The following is a 26,635-nucleotide window of genomic DNA, read 5'->3' as shown; positions in this document are numbered from 1 at the left end:
TGTGTTTTGTGTGAAAAATCATGACACCTGTGTTTCGCTCTTGTTTTGTTCACACAGTAATTATTCCCACAGTCTTTAGGGAAAGCAGTCTATATTTGAGAACCCAGCAGATTGGGCAAAGGACAGAGAGCTGAATAACAGCTGCAGGTACACACCCAGTTAATGGATTCCTGTGCAAGATATAGCTATTAATCAATTAGTTAGATTAATCAGTGAAGAGCTAGTAACGACCCTATTACAGTTGAAACTGGCAACATTATTAAGCGACAGAAGGCAATGGTTGGTTGAAGCTGGAAAAAAAAATGTATGTACCAAAATAGATTGAGGCGATAAACATTATTTCAGTTTAAAGCAGCCCGATCCAACAATGAAGCATAGTAACAGATGTGTTTATTGTTTTTTTTTACACTAGTTGCTCCAGCTTTAATGTGTGTATGCAGAACTCCAGTATACAGTTCCTTGATGTATTGTGTACTAAAAAAGGCTGTTGAAATAACAGACAAGCTCATTTTCAGTCTATTCAAACTCCAAACTGAACCTCTTACATGTATTTTTATTTCATGCCTTAAGTTTAGTGCCTAATGTTAATTGTTTGTGTTCTTCAGTTCTGCCTGGATATTCAGTGGTTAAAGTGAGCCCCTCCCCCCAGCTAAGAAAATCACTGTACAGTTTCATTGTCATTGTGTGGGATAATCTTAACAACTGGTTTACACACTTTAAATAAAACAGAGTGCAAGTAACAAACCACCACGAAATCATCCCAAACAATTTTCTTCTTCAAACCTTATATAAAAAATATAAAAGGATGGATTCCTAGATTACTGTGCAAATATAAACCCGTTTCAGAAAGACTTTTAAGACAATGTTGTACTGGATAATTGATTTTTTTCAAGTTCTCTAAGAGGAATGGCCTAGTTGGTTAGGCACTGCCCCCACTCCCTGTGTCAGTTTCCCACTTTAACCATTGATTGTATTATAAATGATTTGAAAATGTTTAGATATATCTGTGAACAGGATAGCGTCTCACTTCACAGACAGAGTGCATCCCATTTAATCAAGCTGAATTCCCCTCCTCTGGCTTTTAAAACTGCATTTGAGAACAGAATTACAAGCATGAATAACAGATTAAGGCAGATTGTCAACTGGGACATCTCAGATGATGTTATTTCTAAATCAAAAAAAGAGTTCATGGTCATTTTGACAGACATGTATTATTTCTTTAGTTATCTGGTTATTGTCTCTCGCTGTCTACTTAATATGAATGGACTCATCTTCAGTACATTACCCCAGCCCGGAATCGCAAATTGAAAAAGGTTTGCAGAACAGCCACTACACCTCATTGTATTCATAGTTAACCTTCAAAGTCACAAACTCAAGGATAACAATCTGCTTGCTGGATATATCACAGACTCTGCCTGCTCTTTTAGTTTTCATCCACGGAAGGGAAAATAGATTTTGTACTGACAATGTTGTAAAATTTCATTTATACGGATGATATTCAGACATTTTGCTTATTGTATGGCAATTTTGTGTATGTACGTTACACCGTCACTCAGTTTTTTGTTTGGCAAATGTTGTTTGTAGCATTATAAGTGTATGTTGTTATTGCCTTTCAGTTATCAATAATAATAATAATAATAATAATAATAATAATAATAATAATAATAATAATAATAATAATAAAATGTGTTAAACAACGTATCAATGTGATATATATTAATTATAGGTGTTACACTGTTTTGTAGTTTGTGTAAATCTTTTTGTATCATATAACTCTAATTCTAACACTAACCCTAACCCTATACCTATACCTAACCCTAACCCTAACTCTAAGCCTAACCGTAACCCTCCTGTTACTTTAATGAAGCTATACTGGATAGTGTGACGCTCTTGGCGCACAGTGTTTATGACCTTATCAATCACTCTGTTTCCTGGCATCTGATATATATATATATGTTTTACAGGAGGGCTGGTTTCATTTGATAATCATATCTTAGCCATCATTTGGCCCTTCACTGAGAAATCCATTTTTTGTAGCAACACCATCCATCTGCAGAGATTTAAATGGATGTCTTCTTAATAATACCGTCTGCAGAGTCAAATACACATACACACACAAGAGCCCTTCGGTGAAAAGACTATTAAAGTCTTACAAAAAAACAGCAAACAGAACAGAGGTATCCGACCGCAATGATCCCCTTGTATAGCCTGGCTAATTAACTGGAAAACCCAGGCAGTCATTTAGAAGCTTAAACAATGGGTTTGCTGCCATCGAGTAATGAGGATTTCAGCTGTCAATGGACACATGTCAGAAAGTGAATTAGGGACTGAAGGAGACTCATAGTAAGAGTGGCTGAATAAATGAAGCGTGGAACTCAGAACAGATTTCTTTTTGAGTGACAGATTTAAAGTGTGTGCTGGGGTACTCTCCCTTACCGTCCTGTTATCAGGAAGAAGAGCGTGAGGATCACTAGCAAAGTAAACCCCCCGACCGCTGCCGTGGCGATGACCAGAACCTGCCCCTGGTCTGCGGCCATGTCAGAAGCTGGAGAAAAAGAGGAGAGATGTCAAGGTGAGAAGTCGGGATGATGGCAAATGATATACAGGCACTGTATTTAAAGTGGCACTTGTGATCGCAGTGGTGCAGTGGTACCCCATTATAACATGGGAGGTGGGAAGCGTAATTAAGAGATACTGTATATGTATGCGCTGACTGTACTGCTTGTGAAATGGCATTATTTCACTATGAAGGGCTGCATTATAATTAGGGGTCTACCTAGATCGCGATTTTGCAGATTTTGCAGAAATCGTGGAATTGAGGGGTCACCGCGAAATTCACCTCTTTTAGGGGCCAATGCATACCGAACAAGTACGGAGAGGAAAAAAAACCTTGTTTAATGAACTGCACAACGCAAGCGATGCAAACTACGTATCTTCCTTCTGTAGATAGACCTTTTTTATTCCTTCGCCGTCCCGTGTGCATTGCACTGAAGCAAAAACCAAACAAACAAAAAACATCCACAAATAACATTTACAAAAAAATGTATCCAAAGCAGTTAACGTTCTTGTTTACTATTCAAATGACATCAAAGTTTTAGTCAGCCTATCAGTGTGTCTGTACTGCTTTTCTGTGACCTGTACTGTGCAGTACGGGGTGGGACAAAGTCAGCGCTGCATTGTTTTCATTTAGGTTGCTAAAATCTAGTTTTCAGCATTGGAAGTAAAATAGCAGAAATGGACGACAAAGCAAAAAAAGCAAAGTATATTTCAATGATTGATCGTGTCAAGATGTTTCCCAAAGAAACTGTACATGCAGATGGAGGTAATTGTTTTGCATATCTTAACGTGTCTTTGGAGAAAATACGATCGATCGCTATTTATCTTCATAATCACGCATTAAACAAAAGGCAACTACAGAGGCTACTGAACAGAACGTAAAATAAACAGCTTTCAGAAACCAAACTGGAAAGTCAGCGCAGACAAAAAGTATTCCTGTCAGCAAGTTAAATCAGTACTAAAACGATCCAGCACAGCCACCTCGCTTCAACCTGCTGCTTACTTTTTCGCAGTTGGAATTTTAGACCTGAATAGCCACATTTTCTTTGTTTTGACTCGGTACTAATAAAATTAATTATTGAATGGGACAAATAACATGACAACAAACGTGCTTCATAGATTGACTTTATTCAAGTATGCCAGATGCCCTTGTGTAACCGAGTTTTGGGGCTGTTTCTAATCGATTTCCACATCTGTATAACTTGGCAAAGCTTTGCCTTACACTTCCAACCAATTCAGTGGATGCAGAGCGTGCAGTCTCAATGTATGAGCAAGTCAACTGCAGGGGAATGCTGCATGCTTGCCTTTAACAAATGACAGCACTCTGTTTTAGTAAGGAAGCAAGTACCACTATTTTTGGGCTTTATAGTGTTCTGAAATACTGTCAACTTAGGTTTATTTAATGTTTAAACAGGTCCGGGAAATGTCAGCGAAATCCTAACCCTAACTCTAACCCTAACCCTTTTATGATACAATTGTGTGCTTACATATATCCTGCAAAAAGATGTACACATTAAGTACATTGTAACTACGCATACTAACATTGTAATTGTGTGTAAGTACACATGAATTTACTATATAATTACTATTTACAGTAAATACACAGTAATTAGAGTCACAATGTAAAGTGTAACTACATGTGTAATTGTAGTGTAAGTAATTACATTTAACATAAAGTGTTTACAAAATGGTACTGCACATTTTTCAAAAACAGGCCTTGTTTCCTCGGTTTACTGTTTTAAAGCTGAGAATGAGTCTTGCCAAGGAGGTGAAGATGTGCATATTTTAAAAAACTAGCTTAGGCCAAGACTCAAGGATGTACTGTATAAATGGGTCCCCATAACCCATAAGTGGTTCTCAATTCTTTTTATTTTGTATCAGATTTAAAACGTTTTTAAATAACATTTATTTCATCACAGAGGATGCTAAGATGTTATGGGTATTCAACATACCGCTAGTCTTTTGTAAATATTTAACAAGTGGGTATTTAAAGGTGGACACAAGGACATGCTTAAATTGAATTCCTTGAATTCACTGAATATTGCATTTCATAGTAAGTGTAGTGTACAGATAAACATAATACAGCCTTATTCAGCAACTTTATAAGCAATTAGCCTGATTTGCAAACACACAGCATCCTCTAGAGTTTTCAGCAAAAAACATCTAAATAATCATTAAGTTGTGCTGCAGAGATCAATTAAGATGCATTACTAAAGGTTAGGAGCTAAGCAATAAAACATATCTGAACAATTTGTTTTGATATTTTTGTACTATTATTTATAGCTTACATAAGAATATATAATGTGTAATGTGCTTTTTAAACACGTCTCAACAATACCATATGCAACCTCACCAAAACCTCAATAAATTTGTAACACGCTTCATTTTGTTTTTCCTTGTCATAGCTTGATTTGCAAGGTCAGAGTGCACATTTTTAAGTAAAACTGCAAGGTGTCAAATATGATGATGTTTCAGAAAGTGACAATGTGTTTGTTAGCATGGCTAGTCCCACTTACTCTCGTTGCTTGTTTCATACTCGTATCTGGGGCTGTAGCTGCTGTATCCTGCTGCGCTCCTTGCACGAATGTGAAACACATACTTTGTGGTGGGTTTGAGTCCTGTTATGATGACACTGGCTGCCTTGCATCTGGTTGAAGAGTAGCTGAGTTCTTCATGTTCCTGTGTGGATATTTAGATGGGGTATTACTGATAATACAGTAGCTGTCATAAACAACAGCACACCTACCTTTGGTATGTATGTTTACTTGTAACTTGCATGTTTACTTGTAATAACTGAGGCTTTAAAGTACATTGGGGTTTGTTTTAATGATCTAAATAATGGTGGATCTAAATACAATTAATAATATTAATGATACAGGTGTTCTTACAAGGCTGATTAATTATGCCACTATGCCATACAACACTGAAATAAGAACCACAAAAAATCAGGTTTACACATTTTAGGATGGTCTCATTATCTCTCAGCAGCATTCTTACAAGTCTGTAAAACAAAAGGGGGCTTTTGACAATGGAATTCTGGTTAGAGATAAGAAGACTCTTGTAAAATCTTGGTTATTACATTTTCAAATGTTTTGAAATCTAATAACAGTAAACAGTCATACTTAAAGAATCATTTAAAGAATGAAGTGAATGCATTTATACAAAAAGAGAGACCTTTATTTTAATAAAGAAAGAAAGAACGATTTATTCTAGTGGAAAGATTTCTAAGTAATCCCATTGGAAATATAAAAACACCTTCTCATAGTACTTGATCTCGTAGTCCAGGACGGCTGTGCTGGGCTGCTCCTGCTCCTGCCATGAGAGGGCAATGCTGTTCTGAGAGGCCCAGTCCTTCCTCACCATTCCAATCAGGGAGGGCCCTGAAAAACAGAGCAGACACTGCTGAACCATTCCAATCAGGGAGGCCCTGAAAGACAGAGCAGACACTGCTGAACCATTCCAATCAGGGAGGCCCTGAAAGAGATCAGAGACACTGCTGAACCATTCCAATCAGGGAGCCCCTGAAAGACAGAGCAGACACTGCTGAACCATTCCAATCAGGGAGCCCCTGAAAGACAGAGCAGACACTGCTGAACCATTCCAATCAGGGAGGGCCCTGAAAGACAGAGCAGACACTGCTGAACCATTCCAATCTGGGAGGGCCCTGAAAGACAGAGCAGACACTGCTGAACCATTCCAATCAGGGAGCCCCTGAAAGACAGAGCAGACACTGCTGAACCATTCCAATCAGGGAGGGCCCTGAAAGACAGAGCAGACACTGCTGAACCATTCCAATCAGGGAGCCCCTGAAAGACAGAGCAGACACTGCTGAACCATTCCAATCAGGGAGGGCCCTGAAAGACAGAGCAGACACTGCTGAACCATTCCAATCAGGGAGGGCCCTGAAAGACAGAGCAGACACTGCTGAACCATTCCAATCAGGGAGCCCCTGAAAGACAGAGCAGACACTGCTGAACCATTCCAATCAGGGAGGGACCTGAAAGACAGAGCAGACACTGCTAAACTATTCCAATCAGGGAGGCCCTGAAAGACAGAGCAGACACTGCTGAACCATTCCAATCAGGGAGGCCCTGAAAGACAGAGCAGACACTGCTGAACCATTCCAATCAGGGAGCCCCTGAAAGACAGAGCAGACACTGCTGAACCATTCCAAGCAGGTAGACCCTGAAAGAGATCAGAGCCACTGCTGAACCATTCCAATCGGGGAGGGCCCTGAAAGACAGAGCAGACACTGCTGAACCATTCCAATAAGGGAGGCCCTGAAAGACAGCAGACACTTCTGAACTATTCCAATGCAAACATCCCGAGACCACAATGGGTAAATGCCAGATCATGGCATACTGTATAAAATCAAATAAAACAATGAAAAAATAAAGTCTACAGTGCTTGTTTACCAGCTTATGTACTGTTTATTTATGTATATATTTATGTATTTATATCTATTGCTATTCTAATAGCAGAAAGACAAGCCAGATCCACCCCTTGCAATACATACTTTAAGGCTGTCCTTTGCCTCATGGTTATTATTCATAGAAAGTATTGCCCAATATTTACCTGCACAGATTGCATTTGTATAAAAGGTATTACCAGTGCTGATTGAAATTCTGTCGGGTAAATATGAACAAAGGACACATTTACACAGCCACCGGGTAATAACAACCTTTTCTGGAGTAATTAATCTAGCATTAGTCAAGTAATTACAGATAGGGAAGATTCCATTAACTAGGCATTTACGCTGGGTGTAAATGAAATGGTACAGCTATCTCCTTTCTCAGAAGGAGGGGTTACAGGTGGAGGTAGTGGGTTCCAGATGACATGTTCCTCAATTTCTTTTTGTATTGTCTGCACACATTTTCATTCAACTGACATCCATAAAACTACTGATAACAAAATGCCATGGAATTACAGTAAGGATCAACGAGAGGCTGTCTTTTAAAACTTTACTGCAGTAACTGTGCCATTTACAATGCTTTTACCATTGCGCCGTTTACTATGCGTATATCATGGTTAACCATGTTTTTACCATATATATCTGTGATTTACCATGCTTGACTGTGCTGTAACCTGCTTTTACTGTGTTTTATTATATTATTTTTGGGTGTGCAGTAACTGAAGCGCATGGCAGTTAACAGTTGTGCAGTGATACCAGAAGCTTAGCAAAAGCAAATGCAATCTGAATGTATATAAGCCGAGGCCTCTCTGGAAAAGCATGTCTGTGAGATATTATTCTCCACAATGTTACTCCGGCAGGAACTTTACAAACTCTCAACTTTCTTTGAAATAACCAAATACCAACCTGTACACAAACAAAACATATAAGTATATGTACTGTATATAGAGAATAAAGCACAAGCTACTGTACATAATCAGATTGTAAAAAGCCACCAAGGAGTTCTGTGACATCACAAAGGATGAGGCAGGGGTCATCTTTGATCCTGATCTTACTTACCCCGTATGAGTTACTGAACCTGTATCTTTCAAACCGCACTCTGAGGATGCAGGGCTGCTCAACAAAAGCAGCACGGGGAGGTAGGGCTTTTTTCTTGTAGAGCTCCTAAATTCTGGAATGCTCTGCCTTCCTTTGTCATTTAAATGGTCTGATTGTTGCAGTTCTATTTGTGACATGCTATACAAATGTATTGTGGTTTGTTTTTTTTCTGCTATGTACTGTACTGCGCTACGGTAATGCTTCCAATTGATGTGTCCTAGCAAAGGACAGCCTGCGCATTTTAGTCTAAAGAATAAGGTGCTGCTGCTCCACTGATAACAAGTACCACAGAGAGAGAGAGAGAGAGAGAGAGAGAGAGAGAGAGAGGGGGGAAGAGGGAGGGAGGGAGAGAGCAGGGATCCATTCCCGAAAGTGAACTCTAAGCTCTGCCTCAATTGAACATAATAACCAGGAATTTCCCAAAGTGGTGGAAGACCTAGAGTTTGGTTACTGCCATTTAACACTGTGCTCAGCATTCAGCGTTCGATCACGAAGTGCTAACCAAAGAGTAAGCAATTCCTGTGGTATATACGGCAATTACACCACAGCCTACCTTTATATAATGCTACCCTTTCAAACCTAAACGATGGGCACTTTTATATGTCTAGTTTATTGGTAAGGTACTAGCAAAATAATTCGCCACATTCAAAAGCATTAATGGAAGAAACACATTAAAGAGTTCTAGCTCTGAATGGGAAGCACCTGAGAACTAGTAACTGGATTATTCTCATACTCTTGTCAGTAGGCGTGAACTGTAATTTGATACCTCAGGCTGATAACTTCTGCTTCTGAAATTCTCAAAGTTTGTTATGTAGGCCACTGAAAATTAGAGGTGCCAAATTGTTTATTTATTAGTCCCTCTAGTATAGATCTTTGTCTAGAGTTGTATATCCACTGTATGCAAGTTTGTCATACAGACAGATAAACAGGGTGTGTCCATGTAACCCCAAATTATATTAGCATGTGCTAAATAATCAATGCACCATCAGGGTTCATCCCAAATGTACAACCGCCTCTCTACATACAGGTTCGAATGGAAAAGGACAGGCATTGTGGGTGTATATTACAATTCTGCCTCTTTCCATGAGTCTCTCAAAGTTTACAGTCATCTGACCTTCATGATCCAACATTTCAATTCATTTAAATTGTTAATTCTTTTTTTTTGATAAATTGTCAGAAGTGACCAGGGAACAACTGCACATACCAGATCGTTCACAGTGCAACAGTAAAATGTGCCATAGTAAGTTTTTTCTGTTCACTGAGCACATGTACATGTACAAATTGAGACACACCAAAAGAGAACATTAGCTATTTGTAACAGCAAAATATGTTGCAATTCTGAAGTAAATTAGGAACATGTATCATTATTACCAGTGCAGCCATTGTTCAGAGAAGCAGAATTAGGAATCTATCCAAGTCCATTTGCAACCAACAATTCCAAAGCTTGTGTTTTGGCTCACTGTATCTATGGGCACGAAACAAAAGCTGAACAAAAATCTCTTCTCCTGGCAGCCCTTTGGAATTTTAAAAGCCACCGGGTACATGGCATTTAGGCTGTTGGAATTTAAAATGCAATATATATATATACAGACGTGCTCAAATTTGTTGGTAAACTTACAGCTCATTGAAATAATGCTTCATTCCTCCTGAAAAGTGATGAAATTGAAAGCTATTTTATCATGTATACTTGCATGCCTTTGGTATGTCATAGAATAAAGCAAAGAAGCTATGAAAAGAGATGAATTATTGCTGATTCTACAAAGATATTCTAAAATGGCCTGGACACATTTGTTGGTACCCCTTAGAAAAGATAATAAATTATTGGATTATAGTGATATTTAAAACTAATTAGTTTCTTTAATTAGTATCACACGTCTCCAATCTTGTAATCAGTCATTCAGCCTATTTAAATGGAGAAAAGTAGTCACTGTGCTGTTTGGTATCATTGTGTGCACCACACTGAACATGGACCAGAGAAAGCAAAGGAGAGAGTTGTCTGAGGAGATCAGAAAGAAAATAATAGACAAGCATGGTAAAGGTAAAGGCTACAAGACCATCTCCAAGCAGCTTGATGTTCCTGTGACAACAGTTGCAAATATTATTAAGACGTTTAAGGTCCATGGAACTGTAGCCAACCTCCCTGGGTGCGGCCGCAAGAGGAAAATCGACCCCAGATTAAACAGAAGGATAGTGCGAATGGTAGAAAAAGAACCAAGGATAACTGCCAAAGAGATACAAGCTGAACTCCAAGGTGAAGGTACATCAGTTTCTGATCGCACCATCCGTCGCTTTTTGAGTGAAAGTGGGCTCCATGGAAGAAGACCCAGGAGGACTCCACTTTTGAAAGAAAAACATAAAAAAGCCAGACTGGAATTTGCTAAAATGCATATTGACAAGCCACAATCCTTCTGGGAGAATGTCCTTTGGACAGATGAGTCAAAACTGGAGCTTTTTGACAAGTCACATCAGCTCTACGTTCACAGACGAAAAAATGAAGCTTTCAAAGAAAAGAACACCATACCTACAGTGGAACATGGAGGAGGCTTGGTTATGTTTTGGGGCTGTTTTGCTGCGCCTGGCACAGGGTGCCTTGAATCTGTGCAGAGCACAATGAAATCTCAAGACTATCAAGGCATTCTGGAGCGAAACGTACTGCCCAGTGTCAGAAAGCTCTGTCTCAGTCGCAGGTCATGGGTCCTCCAACAGGATAATGACCCAAAACACACAGCTAAAAGCACCCAACAATGGATAAGAACAAAACATTGGACTATTCTGAAGTGGCCTTCTATGAGTCCTGATCTGAATCCTATCGAACATCTATGGAAAGAGCTGAAACTTGCAGTCTGGAGAAGGCACCCATCAAACCTGAGACAGCTGGAGCAGTTGGCTCAGGAAGAGTGGGCCAAACTACCTGTTAACAGGTGCAGAAGTCTCATTGCGAGCTACAGAAAACGTTTGATTGCAGTGATTGCCTCTAAAGGTTGTGCAACAAAATATTAGGTTAGCGGTCCCATCATTTTTGTCCATGCCATTTTCATTTGTTTTATTATTTACAATATTATGTTGAATAAAAAATCAAAAGCAAAGTCTGATTTCTATTAAATATGGAATAAACAATGGCGGATGCCAATTACTTTTGTCAGTTTCAAGTTATTTCAGAGAAAATTGTGCATTCTTCGTTTTTTGTGGAGGGGTACCAACACATTTGAGCACGTCTGTATATATATATATATATATTGTATTGCCCAGAGATAGGATTCTGCAAAGCTATAAAATCATTAAGAAAATACATCTTTTAAACTGAGTAAAACTGAGGCCTATAAAAAAATTATAGAATATGAAGCTAAGGGACAGTTCTGTTTGGCATATGAATATCCAATTAGACTGACCTTTCCCCTTTAGTGACTCTCATATCAATATAGACATTTCTTATGGCAAATAACAACTGCTTGGCAGACTTGAAAAAACACACAAGCTCAGGTCACTGGAGGCCATGCATATGGAGGTTTGGCAAATACAAGTTGATACGATGGCCTCGGGCCCCAGGCAGCCCCTAACAGCATTATGGATTATACAACAACCGCACACTGCTCTCCTATTGTGTTCTATAGAGTTTAGCTGTCCTGTTATTACTCAATAACAGAAAGTAAAGTAAAGCATGACTGAGATGACAGCAATGAATGAAACCTGTTCTAAAACCACTGCTCACCGATGAGGTGCCTTACACAGACACTCGAGCCCTGCTCTCTGAAACTTAACAAAAGGGCAGCTCCTTCAAAACACTGAGAACCTACTGGATGGGTTCCTACTACTTCCACATTATTGTTTCTTTACAGTTTTGTTTTATATTGCTTTGGTATTTTATATTGATTTTACACTGAGATACAATCCTTTTGCTTGATTGTGTTTGTGTATGTCACATATCTGGGTGTGTAGCTTGTTTATGATTCTTTTGGGCACTGTGTTGATTACTGCTGCCTCTTGGGGTCTCTTTATATCCCAATAATATATATATATATTTATATTTTATATTATATATATATATATTATATTATATATATATATATATTTGGATGTTGGCTGCACAGGGTAGCTGCTTTTTATTTATCCGTTTGTGTGTTTTATGTATCTTATTGTTTAACCCTTTGAGTAGTGAGTTCTAAAATGCACTGCAGTTTTTTTTTCAGCGTACAAACAAGTTGAAAGCTATATGTTTGTATGTATGTAATGAACACTGACGAAATAGACAAATCATTTTTACCGTAAATGAATAAACAAATAAATATAATGTTTTATTTTGTCATAAGGAAAGTTTTGACTAAAAAATAACAGGTAGACAATAAACAATGGGTTGGAACAACCACAAAAAAAAGGGCTGAACTGGAGTGAGAGAGTGAGACAGCGAGTGAGACAGCGAGTGAGAGAGAGATAGAGAGAGAGAGAGAGAGAGAGAGAGAGAGAGAGAGAGAGAGAGAGAGAGAGACACACGAATAAATCATATCCTGGTAAACAGGTGGTGGGGGTGGAGGGAGTGAGAGTGTCTAATGCTTCAGTGTGTGATACTCCTGAAGCATGGAGCAACGCACAGAGCTTGAACATAATAAGCAGGAATTGAGCAGCAAGTGACAGGAGTCCTCTTCGCTGGACGCCTGTCACTTGATGTTGATAGTAGTCAGTGACACACTCGCTGACATCCGATTCAGTGGAAGAATTGTATATATTTGAATTTAAATCGGAATCTGAATTCAGTATTATTTCTAATACTTCTTTCTCACTGATCAATTTAACCAGTTTACAGACATCGCTGACATTTTTGTGATGGTTTATTGTATGTAATTCAGTCAATATCCAACAGAGGGTGCAAGAGACCAATAAAAGTTGTTACAGAAACCTAGTGTTACAATATTATGTGATCAGGGGTTTTGTAGGCTCAGTAATTCAAGTTTAAAGTTGCAGAACGTACCGGTATGTTCGTACTCCCTGGGGACCAGAGAGTAGTGAACATACCAGGATGTTCATACTACTCAAAGGGTTAATAAAGAACTTTGGTTATTACTGTTTTTGTCACCTGGTCCCCCTTATCTCTTCCATACTCCCTGACCACTGTGGTAACATAAATTCTATAATTACAAGACCTCCTGGTTCATCAAAGGTGTTGGTAGCCTCCACACTACCTGCTAAATTCTCAATCTAGTAAGAGGTCAGGATGTAATAAGCGTGCATCAGATTAGACCTGGGTGCACATTCATCTGTATAATTCACTGTGTGTTTGACGATCCAGTTGAAATGAAGCACCCAGCTGCTAATTTCAATATAAGATGCAGTAGAAAATCCCACATTAGTTCTAGAGACAGGTTTTTCAAACTTGTATCAATGAATACATTTACTCAGTAAGACATCTCTCAACGCTATACTGTAAGGCCAAATATCTCTTTACCAAAGATTCATGTCCCTCAGCCAGGGAAGAAACAAGTCCCAGAGCACACGCTTAAGATCCCTGTGTTTACAGAAGCAATTGAAACAACATATGGAAGATCAGTGTTTCAGTGTGGAAGTGTAGGTAATTATTTTGTAGCATTGCTTGTCATTTAAAATGTTGTTTTTTGAAAATATTCCCTTGCTTTAACCCTACAACATATGTAAAATGAAATAGCGTTTTACTAGGATAAAGCATTCTGTTGAAGCAAATTGATACATTAAGAGCAGTTTGTAAATTAGACTTAAGCACCAATTACCCAACATGCTGGGTGTATTTTCCAATCACCCTTTGATAAATGAACATGCGTAGAGACTATAGGAAATGCATTAAATGCACTTTAAATTACCTTCCTTCCTCTTAAGGGTTCCATTAGCTGTAAAAAAAACCCATAAAAAATAATCTATTTGGCCCGTATCTACGCTAATGACGCCTAGATAATTTGCTAATATAACATCAGCAGTAAAATTATATCAATTAGAAGCTTTTGTTTTTATTTATTTATTTATTTTGAAAAGGTCCCTCTGTACGTTTTTATTCCACAATCAGCAAACAGCATGCTTATACTGAGCCGTCGAAATAACACAGGGCCCATAAAGTGTCACAGTGAGTCAAAGGATTTCATTCAGGCCTCCGGGCAGCACAATCAATCCATCGAAACTGCACAGAATTATGGTCAGTCCTGCGAATGCCTGATACAGATTCCCTGTGGACCCAATCAAGTATGGACAATATACATGTATCCCGTGTCCACAGTCATTAAGTGTGTGCTAACAGGATGGTGGAAGGCTTAACGGACTCTACTTTCATAATCAGAATCCCAGAGTGTTTCTTCTGCAATTCACTGATAACATTTTACAATTTGAGTTTCTATTAAACAGCTTTAGAAACATAGACTAAAGGACTCTATTCAACCTTTTCGAACAAAACATTGTTTTCAAGTTTGTAACGGAATAGTTTAATACTAGAACGACCAAGGTGGTCATTTTGACTGTTTTTGGAATGGAAATTTAAATTGCTGTGCATGTGTTTAAGATAAGGAGATGTGCTTTACTGACTTTTCTAAATATATGTACTGATTACCCTGACAAAGAAAGAATCGTGTAGCTGCAAAAATTAGGGAGATAAAATACTGTCATACCTATTCCGACCAGACGCGGTCAAATTGACCGATACATATAAAACATATTATAACAATGAAATGTTGCAGTATTATTTGTGTTTATCAGTTGGGACTTGAGCCATGAATTGAAGTTTGATTATATCAGTTTGCATTCGTCACATGAGCAGTTTGTTGACATTTCTGTTGTTTCAATGAGCCTCCTAATAGCCCATCAATCAGCCTTGGCAGCTCACAGCACCAGGCTGTCTGTCTGCACTGGTTACTATAAGTCACTAATTTTTCTAAGAAATTCATTGTTACCCCAATATACATTGCAAATGGTTCGCTGAAGAGATGCAGGAGAGCAAAGTCATGTTTGGAATTACTTCAGATTTTACCAAACAAGATTCTGATGCAGCAAAGATGGACAATGACGAATCTGACTGAAGCATGGATCTTCCAGCAGCAGTGACACCAAGATGATCCCTGGTCAATGCCCTTGGAGGAATTAGAAGTGTTCATTGTACTAGTATATGCCCATGGAGCATTTGGTGCCAGAAGCCTGGGTTACTATTGATAGCTGTGCCAAATGCTCAAAGACAGTCTGCGGTAAGTGCACTGCATATTTTGTAAAGTGCAGGATCTGTGTGATTTGTGCCTCCACTTAGACTTTGTAAACGACTGTAAATGAAGCCCATTCTGTTCAAATGTTTATTTTGATTACAGTATGTCTGTGTACAAACGCATAGCTTCGGTTGTGTATATGCGTTTTGTTATGTAGGCAATATAAACTCATTTATTTTACACTTTTTGATACTTATTTACATCGTTTCAGTTGTCTAGTTTGTATGACATTATATAACTGTATATACACAAATGTATTTTCAAATCTGTTTATTTCATTTTTTACTGTTTTTTGAGGATGCGTGTTATGTAATATGTCTGTATATAAACACATTTCTGTTAAAATGTCTGTTTATTTACAATGTTTCGGTTGTGTAGATGCTTCATATGACGTTCCTGAATAAAACGTCAGACTTATGTTGAATTGTTTGTCCTTTCATTATAATATTTATGTTGTTTTTAATACGCCGGTCAAACTGACCGGTCATGGTTGTTGTAGGTATGCCTATAAACGCGGTCCTTCTAGTGCTAAAAGAAGTTTAAAAGCCCATTTGATTATTTTCAAAGTCAGAACAGGTTTATGTGTCTGACTCAATTCCACTAGACCTGCATTCTTTATTACACAGCTGTAACATGGTTTAGAAATGACCTTGTCCTAATTAATATCTCTGGGGTCTGTCTATTAGTTTAAGGGGATTACTTTTCTTATCATCAGAGTCCAATTAAGTATGTGGATGAGATTAGTGAGCTGATACCTAAAGCCAAAGCATCATTGACATAGTTCTAAATGACACTGCTTTACCAATAAAGGATTACACTGCTTTACACTTGGCTGGATTTTAAGAAGTAGCTTTCCATTTGTATATGTTGGGACATCAACAAAAAAATAGACACACTGCCTTAAACATCAGTTGTTCATTCATTCCCTCAATAAAAATCTGCCACACTATTGTGATTAAAACCGACGTACTACTGAGTGTTCAGCTTTACATTAACATCATAGTGCATTGTATTTCAGAATGGGTTTCCATAATAAATGATAACACTTTAAATTGTGTCTCTAAATACTGTGTATTTACATAGTAGTTTCTTAGTAAATACATGTGCACTTACACATAATTACAATGTTATTATGCATAGTTACAACACCTGGGTAAATGAAGGACACCAAGTATATTGAAAGCAAGGGCTTCCACACAAGGGTGTGGCTCAAGCGTTAATTAAGCAAACAACATCCCAGCATGTTTAGGGTCATGTATAAAAATGCTGGGCAGGCCTGGTTGCCTATAATTATGGCTAGCATGACTGCAAGAGGAGACCTCAGTGACTTTGAAAGAGGGGTGATTGTTGGATACGTTTGGCAGGAGCTTCAGTGACCAAGACAGCTCAACTTGCTGATGTTTCATGAGCAACGGTGTCTAAGATAATGTCGGCATGGAACTGAGGGAAAGACATCATCAGCAAAGGGCAACAGTGGGCGGAAGCGCATACTCCAGGATCGTGATATCCATGCATTAATTCAAAGTTCAAGGCAAAAGGCGAGCAACTGCAGATCAATTGACTGCAAATTTCAACCTGGAGTGCGAGCAGCCAGTTTCATCAAAAACGGTCCGCCGAGAACTCCACAGAGCAGGATACCATAGTGACCCAACATCCTATTAAGTGACTTTACATTGGCGTTTCCATTTTTTGTTCACTACCTGTACTTAACGTGTATATCTTTTTGCACAATATATGTAAGTACACAACTGTATCAGAAAAAGGGTTAGGTTTAGAGTTAGGGTTGGGGGGTTAGGGTTAGGTTCAGAGTTAGATTTGCACAATGATTTACACATTAAGTACAGTGTAACTACAATGTAAATACACAGTAATTAGAGACACTTAATGTAAAGAGTTACCTAACAAATTAACCAGTCAAGGTTATTACCTTATTCTTTATAATTGTATAATTAGCTGTAAGCACTAAATACAATTGAATTGCTACTAAAAAGTCAGATATATCAATTTCAGTTCAAATGCATTTATTTGTTCTTTTTAATAACATAATTGTTTATCGTTATGCTCTACTAAAAATATATGCAGGCTCAACACCTTTCACAAATGTTAATTATGCCATCTACTTGTATAACAGCCATTATGCAATACCAGATCCCCAAAAGGACTGTTTCTTCTGCTTACCACTTTCAAGCTTTTAAGATGATAGGTGGGAATGTCTTTATTAATCCAGAGAGTTTGACAGTAATATACATTTTTGTTCATATTCTTTTAATGCACTGCTTTGTCGAAAGTCAACAGATCAAGATTTTAAAGTAAGTAACTTCAAAGTACATGTTCTTCGTTTTTTGTGTGTAAAATAGTCTGGAACAGCCAAATTGTTTTTATAGAAGACTTGTGATCAACTTCTTTGGTTAAAGTTTCCTTTTGTGCTTTTAAGAGAGAGACCGACCTAATCTATGGTAATCCAAAAGTGAGTTTAAACGCTGGTAGCACACACACCCTAGGGTACCCTACTGCCCCACTCTGAACAGAATACTCCCCTCTGCACAGCAATGAAGCAGAAATGTTCAAATAAGCAGTACTATAGAATCAAGTGTATAGCACTTATATGGACCTCTTCTCATCTGGCGAAATAGGCTCTCTGATTGGCCCATGCTAAGCAACAGTACAAATTAATATTCGTAACAAGTATGGCCATGTTCCCAAGTACAAGTAATACATAAGTGATTATGTCAGTCCTCTATTAAAGAGCAAAAAGAAGCTTATCATAGTATTTCAGGTGTTTGTTTTATTTTCTGAGGGGGTTTGGGTGGGTTATAGTATTGCTATTTATCTGTCTTATAGAATTTTTCCACAATTCTTTTTTTTTTTGCAACACCGTTTATCATAATCTCTATGATACATTTTTCAAGTCCTGTGTTAATTAATCAATCTTTAAAATAGAATACCCATTAGGTAAAGGTATATTGTCTGTGAAATAGGAAGGTAACATATTAATCATGTCGCAAATGAGATAAGAGTCTCCCTTAACTCATTCTCAAAAGACTTTGAAACTTCTACTGTATGGCGTCTATTTTAATGGTCTTGTAATTACTGATATCCCTTATATTATACACATACTTTAATGTATGGTACAGAGCAGTCATACATTTGTGCCCTATCTAGCTGACTTATAGTGCTTTATTCTGCTACAGGTTCAGAACAAGCCATGAGGAAAACTAATGCAAATTACTATGAGCAATAAACGTTAACATTTAATAACACTTATTAAAATCAATACAAATATCAAATAGGCAATTAGAATTTGAATCATAAATATGCCATTCCTACTCTGTTTGGACAGAGTGAACACCTTCCACATAAGGACATTTGAACACTGCTATAACACAGATTCTAATTATTATAATTATTTAAAATGTAATCCGAGAGGTAATGGAATATATGATCTTCAAAGTTTCAGATGTATGCATAATTAAACAGGTCTCTTTAAACAGGTCTGAATCTCTTTATAAACAGTGAACAAGGAGTTGATATGTTAATGTATTTCTGAAATCTTGACTGACATTTGATCACAATGACTTCTAGCTAGGGTAACTATGAAGGATCTCCTGCCCTAATTACAGATTTAAACAGGAATGTGTCAGCACCCCTTATACTCAGCTGTTTGAATGGACTCTGCTTCTAGCTTTAGAATGTGCATCCTAAGCGATAACAAGCAAGGTGGCTCAGACAGTGCTCAAATCTTCAACTGATTTTGCAGTATTCATTTCTTAATACAAACTCACCAAAATAATGAGTTGAAAATTACAGGTGATCTATATAGTTCTGTGGAAAGTGGATTGGGCTCCTGATTTAGAGGTTCAATTCATTTTCAACAGCAACTGATGTCAATCCCCAGTCTGCATGGATTTCACTGGTACGGAGATATTATGGTACCAGTGCAGCTGCTGTTTTAAATGGGGGTATCAGTTTTGTAACTACAAGAGCTTGTTTTGCATTCTCTTCACCAAGGCCCATTGGCTTCTGGTGGCAATAACTGTGTCACATGAAGTCTTTATCAAATTAATAGCTTGCCTTGGTTTGATCGAAGTTATTTTTTACTTGTTTTGTGTCAGCTTATAAAGTGTAGAACATGGCTCTGAGGTTATAGAATATTGTGTTCAGTTCTGGTCACCTCGTTACAAAAAGGATATTGCTGCTCTAGAAAGAGTGCAAAGAAGAGCAACCAGAATTATCCCGGGTTTAATATATTGTAGTGTGCACAGGGGAAGGCAGCAGCAGGGCTGGCAGGTGAGGTAATCACACACAGGGACATAAGCCCAATATACGCTCCTTGAAAAGGTCGGCTCCTTTGTAAGGCAGTATCGGCGCTATGCTTTAGTGCGAGAGGTCCTGGAGTCGCGCCCGCTCTCTGTCTGTGTGTGGATTGCCTTGCCCTGTGTGATATATATACATATAACGTCTTACTGTAGGTACACAATTAAATGTATAACAAAAAATCAACTTAAAATATCAATAACAATAACATTAGGAGTGCAGGCTATGGCAATGTCTAGCTGTTTCTTTGAAAGAAAAAAAGCCATACCTTACATTGCATGCACTGGTTATGCAGGTCACAAATAAATACGGCATCATGGCCCACTGCACAATTCTTTCAACAAGCTATCCAGGGTGGGTTGGCTGAAATTTGTAAATTAAAGTCCAGATGGCTAGATGCAGAAGTGGCTCAGGGCTATAACCAGGCATCCTCAAACTTGGCACACTCTTTCCAAATGTAAAGCCCAGGCGAACCCTCATCAAGTGTCATCTTTCAATTCGGGAAACAGGTCTTGTCAGTAGCGTGGGGATCCAGAGTCTCCGGAGCCATCCTCCTGTGAATAGAAGCCCTCCCACAGCAAACTGTTCCCTTCCCTGCCCTCACCACTGCAGAAAGGATAACACTGCTGGTAGGGGAGTCGTGATTGGGAGGACAGGAGCAACAGATGTCCAAGGTCATTAAACTCCAGAATCACCGCCCTTGAGGAGGAACCATGATTTGTACAGACTGGTAGCTCCTGTCAAATGGATAAGCATGAACATCATCAATGTTCTCATGGCAGTGATTTCTCTTAATTTACTAGAAAAGGGCCACATCCACCTATCAGTCATGACTATCACCTAATTAGGTGCTCATGAGTGGAATTTAACTGAGCTGTTTATAATGACAAGAGAGAAAGAAAGAGAGAGAGAGAAATGGAATATACAATATATCGTTTGGTTGTGTTTTTTTGCTGCTAGTTTTAGTTCCTGGAAAAATATATATTATTCAACACACACATACACCAAACATAAATTATAACTACTTGTATCTATCTGCAGCATGAATGTCAGTTTTACAGAGGTACAAAAGCTAATAATATCATAGAACACTGACTCAAGTATTCCTTTGTGTGCTTTCAATTAAAATGTTCACATAATTAAGCTTGAAAGTGTGCAAAATCTAAGATAAAGTACTATATTACTGTATTTAAAATAAGTCAAAAATGTAAATATTAACATACCGACACCGATGTTTAAAATAACCACTCTTCACACCCAACACATACACGCTAAAAACTGTTTGACGATGAGTTCAGAGATGGAATTGAACCAGGTGTTTGTTCACCTACCTTATACATATGGGAACCATTCCACAGAACCATTTACACCAGATTGTTGTGACTTTAAAGAGTACCTGCTAATGGTGCCCTTACATGAAATCTCACATCCTTCTGTTTAAAATATTTTGCCTAAACTTTGTTTAAAAGTCATGAAAACATTAAGTAAGCAAAGTAAGTGAGGTATGAAGTTATGACAAACTTCAGTTCATATTTTTGCTATAAACCCTCAATTCAGTGGTATTGGTTTTGGTATACTAACTTGTGTACAGTGTATAAATTACAATTGATACTTCTGAAAAACACGGACATTGTCAATTTTGACAAGACTTCAAACTGTGTTTGTCTGCTTGACCTGACTCAAATCTGAGACAGAAGGCAAGACTTTAAGGACAAACCCAAAGTATCTCTCACTCTTAGATTTCAAGATCTAAGGCCTAACTTGTATTGACTAAAATCAGAAGTGCTACTCTCAAGTGCACTATATATAAGTATATTTTGTTAAGTGACCACATCTGTAATAAAATAGTCTGATTTATTTTAACTTTGCAACATTGTCATAACATTTACAATTGACCACCAGTGTCTATTGAATCTTGTATGCCAGACTCATAAATGGACTGTTTTAAGACACTGAAAACCCATGAGACCTACAAACTGGTGGAATCGATACCAAGCAAACAGCCTCTTCTAGAAGCAATTTAGAAAGAATTGTTGGAGCAGACAGGGCAATGGTTCCTTTAACTCATGCCGGTAAATTACATTTTGATTTTGTGGAACGAACACAACAAACTATGAAAAAAGGTATGGAGTTAAGAAATTGATTTTAAACACTTTCGCACTTGGACACCGTTAACAAGGAAACCTATAATCTGCCAAAACAAATTGTAATAGTGTTGCAGCTGTGATGACCGTCAATATCTCCTTTATCATTTGCACTTTTTCTGCTTAGAAGCCTAAGTGCCAGGCAGCATTTTACTGTCCTTTTTAAGGAAATTGTAGTGCTATCCCTAGACCAATACTTTTATTAAAACCATTTGATGTGTACTGGAAGTGAATAAACACATCAGACAATAACACATTGTACATTTTCCCTTTTTTGAGATAAAATGAAAACAAAAGCATGTCACTGTTGATTTCTAATGCAGCCTACATTGCACTAGGTCTAGTACTATTTGAGACCTGACAAACAACGTATTAACAAAAATGACAACATCAGTTAAGCATTGACAAGATCGCTTTCTCACCCATCCAAGCAAAGTGAGATCTAACAATGCATTGCATTATCGCTATACTTCAACAAAATAGGCACATTATGGATTAAAAGGTAAAAACTTGGGACTTAATTAAGCAAAGTTGTGGTTCTGGCAGGGAACTCACTTCAACCTTAGATCCAATCAAGTAAACACCAAGCATAGTTTAGGCGCTTCCAATACCAGATCAAACCATCAGTCGAATAGCTAGTATCTTATTTGTCCTTCAATAAACAACACGTCCAATAATCGTCAAGGAAGGGATTTATACTATATTTTATCTCAATCCATTACATCCCTGCTGTGCGCCAGTGTTGGACTTTTCCTCCCCAGCCTCCACCTGCTTTTGGGCTTTGTGTAACAAGGAGGGCAGCTATCCTGCCCCGGTGCCCATGGCTTCCCTATGGCCAGCCTCTCCACTTATCTGCAAGCTAATTTATGGGCAGGGGTACCTCAAAAAAGGCCAAAGAATGTAGTGTGCAATATGTATAATGTAGTCGTGCAGTCAAGTCTACGCTTTAATGAATAATCTCGGAGTTTCCTAACCAGATTAATATTCTCTTTATGAAATATCGCAGACAATGGGAACGTTTCAGCCGGAACTTGTTCAAGTGCTCGTTCCATCGGCTTGAAAATGAATGCGTGAAAGACCATCATACAGAGACTCAGGAATGCATCAGCAAATGAATGTGTGAAAGACCATCATACAGAGACTCAGGAGTGCATCAGCAAATGAATGCGTGAAAGACCATCATACAGAGACTCAGGAATGCATCAGCAAATGAATGTGTGAAAGACCATCATACAGAGACTCAGGAGTGCATCAGCAAATGAATGTGTGAAAGACCATCATACAGAGACTCAGGAGTGCATCAGCAAATGAACTGCAGTACACGCTGAAGAGATCGTCATTCACGAGGCCCTGAAGTTTAAAAACATACACATTTCTTATGATTGCTTGACCTTAAAAATGTAAACTTGACATTTCTGCAATGGTCGATCTTGGATGAAATCACAATATCGAAATGAGAAAAATCAATGGCAGTGTTGTAGGAGTAATGCAAAGTCAGGCTTGCCGTGGAAATCCTACCGGTCGCTCCTGTTTAGAAAAGCACTTTAAAAATGACAAGACTGCGCACCAATAGGTTGATTAAAAAGTAAAGTTGTTTTACAGAGCACGGTGAGAGCAGAGGCCATTATAAACAGTTGCAGAGGTACTAGGCTTCGACCTCAGTTTTCGGTTCCTCTATTTGTAACGTGGAGTTGGAGCCATTTTCCAAAGAAACACACAACACACTTCAGTCTCATTACATTTTGTAAGCCTAAAACAATGGAAACTAAAACAATAAATCTAATTGGTTGCCAAGCAGGTCATTCATTTTCAATAAATGTCAGAACAAAAGCTTGTGAAACCCACCAGCAGTAACAATGAAGCGCTGATTGAAATGCCTGACGTGGGAACAGAAAACGAGCAGTGTTGTTGCAGGAAGGTAGTGATGCGGATACAATACTACGCTCATAAGACAGATTTTATGACCCGTAATGCTTCAATAAAATGATTAGGTTGAACAATATGGGATACAGCAAAGGCCATGTATTTCTTGTAAACAGTATAGGGTGTTCTATAATCCTTTAAAGACATTTTCTTGACATGAAAAAGCCGAAATGTCGATGTATTATTGTTTTTGCTAAGACCATTGTTTGCTCTGCCATTCCATTTCACTGAAGAATGAATCAATTCCTTACTTGACTGTGCTGATTATCAATTAAATAATTAAGGACCTGTCTGGATCAGTGTTTCATCGAAATGTACTGGAACAGCTCTGACATTCAGCCAGCTTTAAAAGAAACCTAGTGCTCAGTTCAAATGAATTGTGAGAGAATGTGATGGGCCCTTACACAGTCTTTCTCAGTAAAGTATATGCCCCAGCCATAAAAATATTTAATCATGAAATGATGGCCTTGTACTTTATTTTCATACACTTTCATCAATGCCAGCAAAACAATGACTCAATATTAACTACGTTATACCACGTTACTAGTCGTTAACCATAGTTCTTGGTAGCACCATACACTTGTGTTGATTACTTTCCCAGGGCCTTTTTACTCTAGATCAGGTACTGAGATACACACTCCAGCATGCAATTGCCAGAGCTGCAGGTATCTCTTCATTGTACGAGCTGCCGCAGAAATCATTTTACCTTGATAGGGTTTGTAATCCAGGTTCAGATTTTCTGATGATACATTAGAAGTTAAAGCGCCAGACCTGAAACCGCTATCATACCTTTCTGACTGAGAAATGTCTCTGATTGTTATGCTCTGACCCAACTGAATGCAAAACATGCCTCGCTTCTGTGTTTACCTGAGCAGCATTCAAGAGATAAAAACACAGTCATCAATCAGTCAATCTGGAAGGGGAGCGAGCCTCTTATAAGGTACTGAGGACGACGCAGCAGTAGATGGTACATCTAGGTAAGTGCTTTGAAAACACACTAAGAGAATATAAGCATCAGGCAATATTAGCTATTAAAGTACAAAGAGACAGCACAGCACCCTGGGAATCTGAACTTTCCAGTTACAGTATTATTATTGTTAGCATTTGATTACAATGTCATATGGCATCATGTCCTACAGGGCAGTATAAGAAGCTATTCCACTTATCCAAGCCCTGCCTGTTGTGGACAGACATCATTACACACTGATTTATGGGGCTGTCAATGTTACCACAGAAAAGTCTTAATGACAAGAATCTGTGAAACTCATTTTACAGTGGGTGTGTACCTGACACCTTTGCTACATGTAACACTGTCAGAGGAAAATGCTTAGCACATTTCTAGCTCTATTTTCTAGCTAGTAAATTTGATGACCTAAATGCAATTTTTTTTTTTATAATCTCACTTTGTTAAGATGCTTATACACTCAGAGTAATAAAACTTAAACAAGTATCTAAATACTTGTAATGAAAAAGAATTAAAAAACCAATGCCATTGTCATTTTCCATAAAAACGCGAGCTTCACCTGTCATAAAATGGAGAAGTTTGACTTAATCTTCATGTTCAGATAATAAATCCGGCTTCCTTGCAAAGTGTTTTAGAAATGAATCACTGCGACCACAGAGAAATTGTATAATAAAATAAACCACTTTGAAAAGTAATTTTAAAAATGTGTCAGTGACATTATGGGGTCCCTGCTGTTACCTGTTCATAGCCTCCTCTTGTGAAAGCTAGTGGAGGATGCTGAGATAATGTCCACCTGAAACACTGCTGGCATCACTAACACATTTCAATTCCCTGCTTCCAAAATTTAGAAACATAAACACTGTCACATTAGCTTGATCATTTGCATTAGTAGATATTTATAAAGGGGACCTTACCATCCCCAGAGTGCCATGGTGGGCCAAACCCAGCAGCCATAACATTGTGACACACTTACAGCGCAAGTCATATTTCTCAATCAAATTACAAAGCAAGCTTTTAAAAAATGAATTGATCCTTCATCTGCTTGGAAACAGAGAATGCAGCAATTAAATGACTCCTTCAATAATTGTCTCCTTTAAAAAACAAGACTTAAAGAGTAAGTAGCGGGGTTCCGAAAAATATAGCGTGACACGTCCCCACATGTTGCTACAACTGTTTAAATAATGTACCTGTAATATAGTGTTCTACAACCCCACATGCTGCTACAACTATTTAAATAACATACCTGTATTTTTTTTCTTTTCGTTTGTTAACATCCTGACAAGTTTGTACACTTAAACATTTTTATTCTGTCTCAAAGGTATTTTCAAGATGGCTGCCTAGTGCACACAGGTTTGATTTTTTTTTCCTGTCCGTTTTCATGCACCAATGAAGCTGGAGCAATGACGAGGGTGTGGTTTCTACTGTATTTATATATATATCCAGGCAGTGATCGGAGAGGACACACCTCTGATCTCAAACCCTAGTGCACTAGGCAGCCATCTTGAAAATACCTTGAGCATCATTATTAAACCTAATAGAACGTCAGACACTGCCTCAGACAATGAAATAAGTTTGCTGTCTTTGTACTGAACAAAGACACCCTTGCACATTACATGGAGGTTTTGTTTTTCTTTTTTTAAAACATGATTTAGTGTTTGTCTTGTTTCGTAAAGGCAGACAGAACAAAAATCAAAAGTCCAGATGTATAAAAATGAAAGACCTCAATGTCAGTCACCTTATTTTTGTAGGGAGTTATTTCCAGATGAGAATGAGAAGGGCCTCCAATTCTGGAATGAGATTTTGAACAATGCAGCTGCAGTGTTATCTGTGCTGCAGTGACAACGGATCTGCTCCCATCTGTGTTCATGAAGACTAATGAAAAGGGTCACTGACTTAATACTGGTGGAGAAGGCTTGGCTAGGTCTAGGAGTGAATGATAAGTCATGCCTTTTTAGGAAGCTGCTCTGCATTTTATTAAGCACCAGACAGTCAATAAACGTTGTAATGAGACACACTATTAAAA

The 26,635-nt window shown here is 38.1% G+C and overlaps 1 protein-coding gene across 1 annotated transcript in view; it reads right to left on the bottom strand.

The window, feature by feature from the left end:
* LOC117405806 (ephrin type-A receptor 6-like) overlaps positions 1-26,635 on the bottom strand; it is a 210,649-nt gene that overhangs the window by 23,066 nt on the left and 160,948 nt on the right. Inside the window, exons 6-8 of the mRNA XM_059030320.1 lie at positions 5,812-5,936; positions 5,073-5,235; positions 2,437-2,545 (exon numbers count right to left, since the gene is read on the bottom strand). Coding sequence (XP_058886303.1) covers positions 2,437-2,545; positions 5,073-5,235; positions 5,812-5,936 — 397 coding nt within the window. The remainder of the gene's footprint in view (positions 1-2,436; positions 2,546-5,072; positions 5,236-5,811; positions 5,937-26,635) is intronic.

The sequence above is a fragment of the Acipenser ruthenus genome, chromosome 9 (assembly GCF_902713425.1).
Source record: "Acipenser ruthenus chromosome 9, fAciRut3.2 maternal haplotype, whole genome shotgun sequence".
In the NCBI taxonomy this organism is placed as follows: domain Eukaryota; kingdom Metazoa; phylum Chordata; class Actinopteri; order Acipenseriformes; family Acipenseridae; genus Acipenser; species Acipenser ruthenus.
This window is presented reverse-complemented; position numbering and strand designations above follow the sequence as displayed.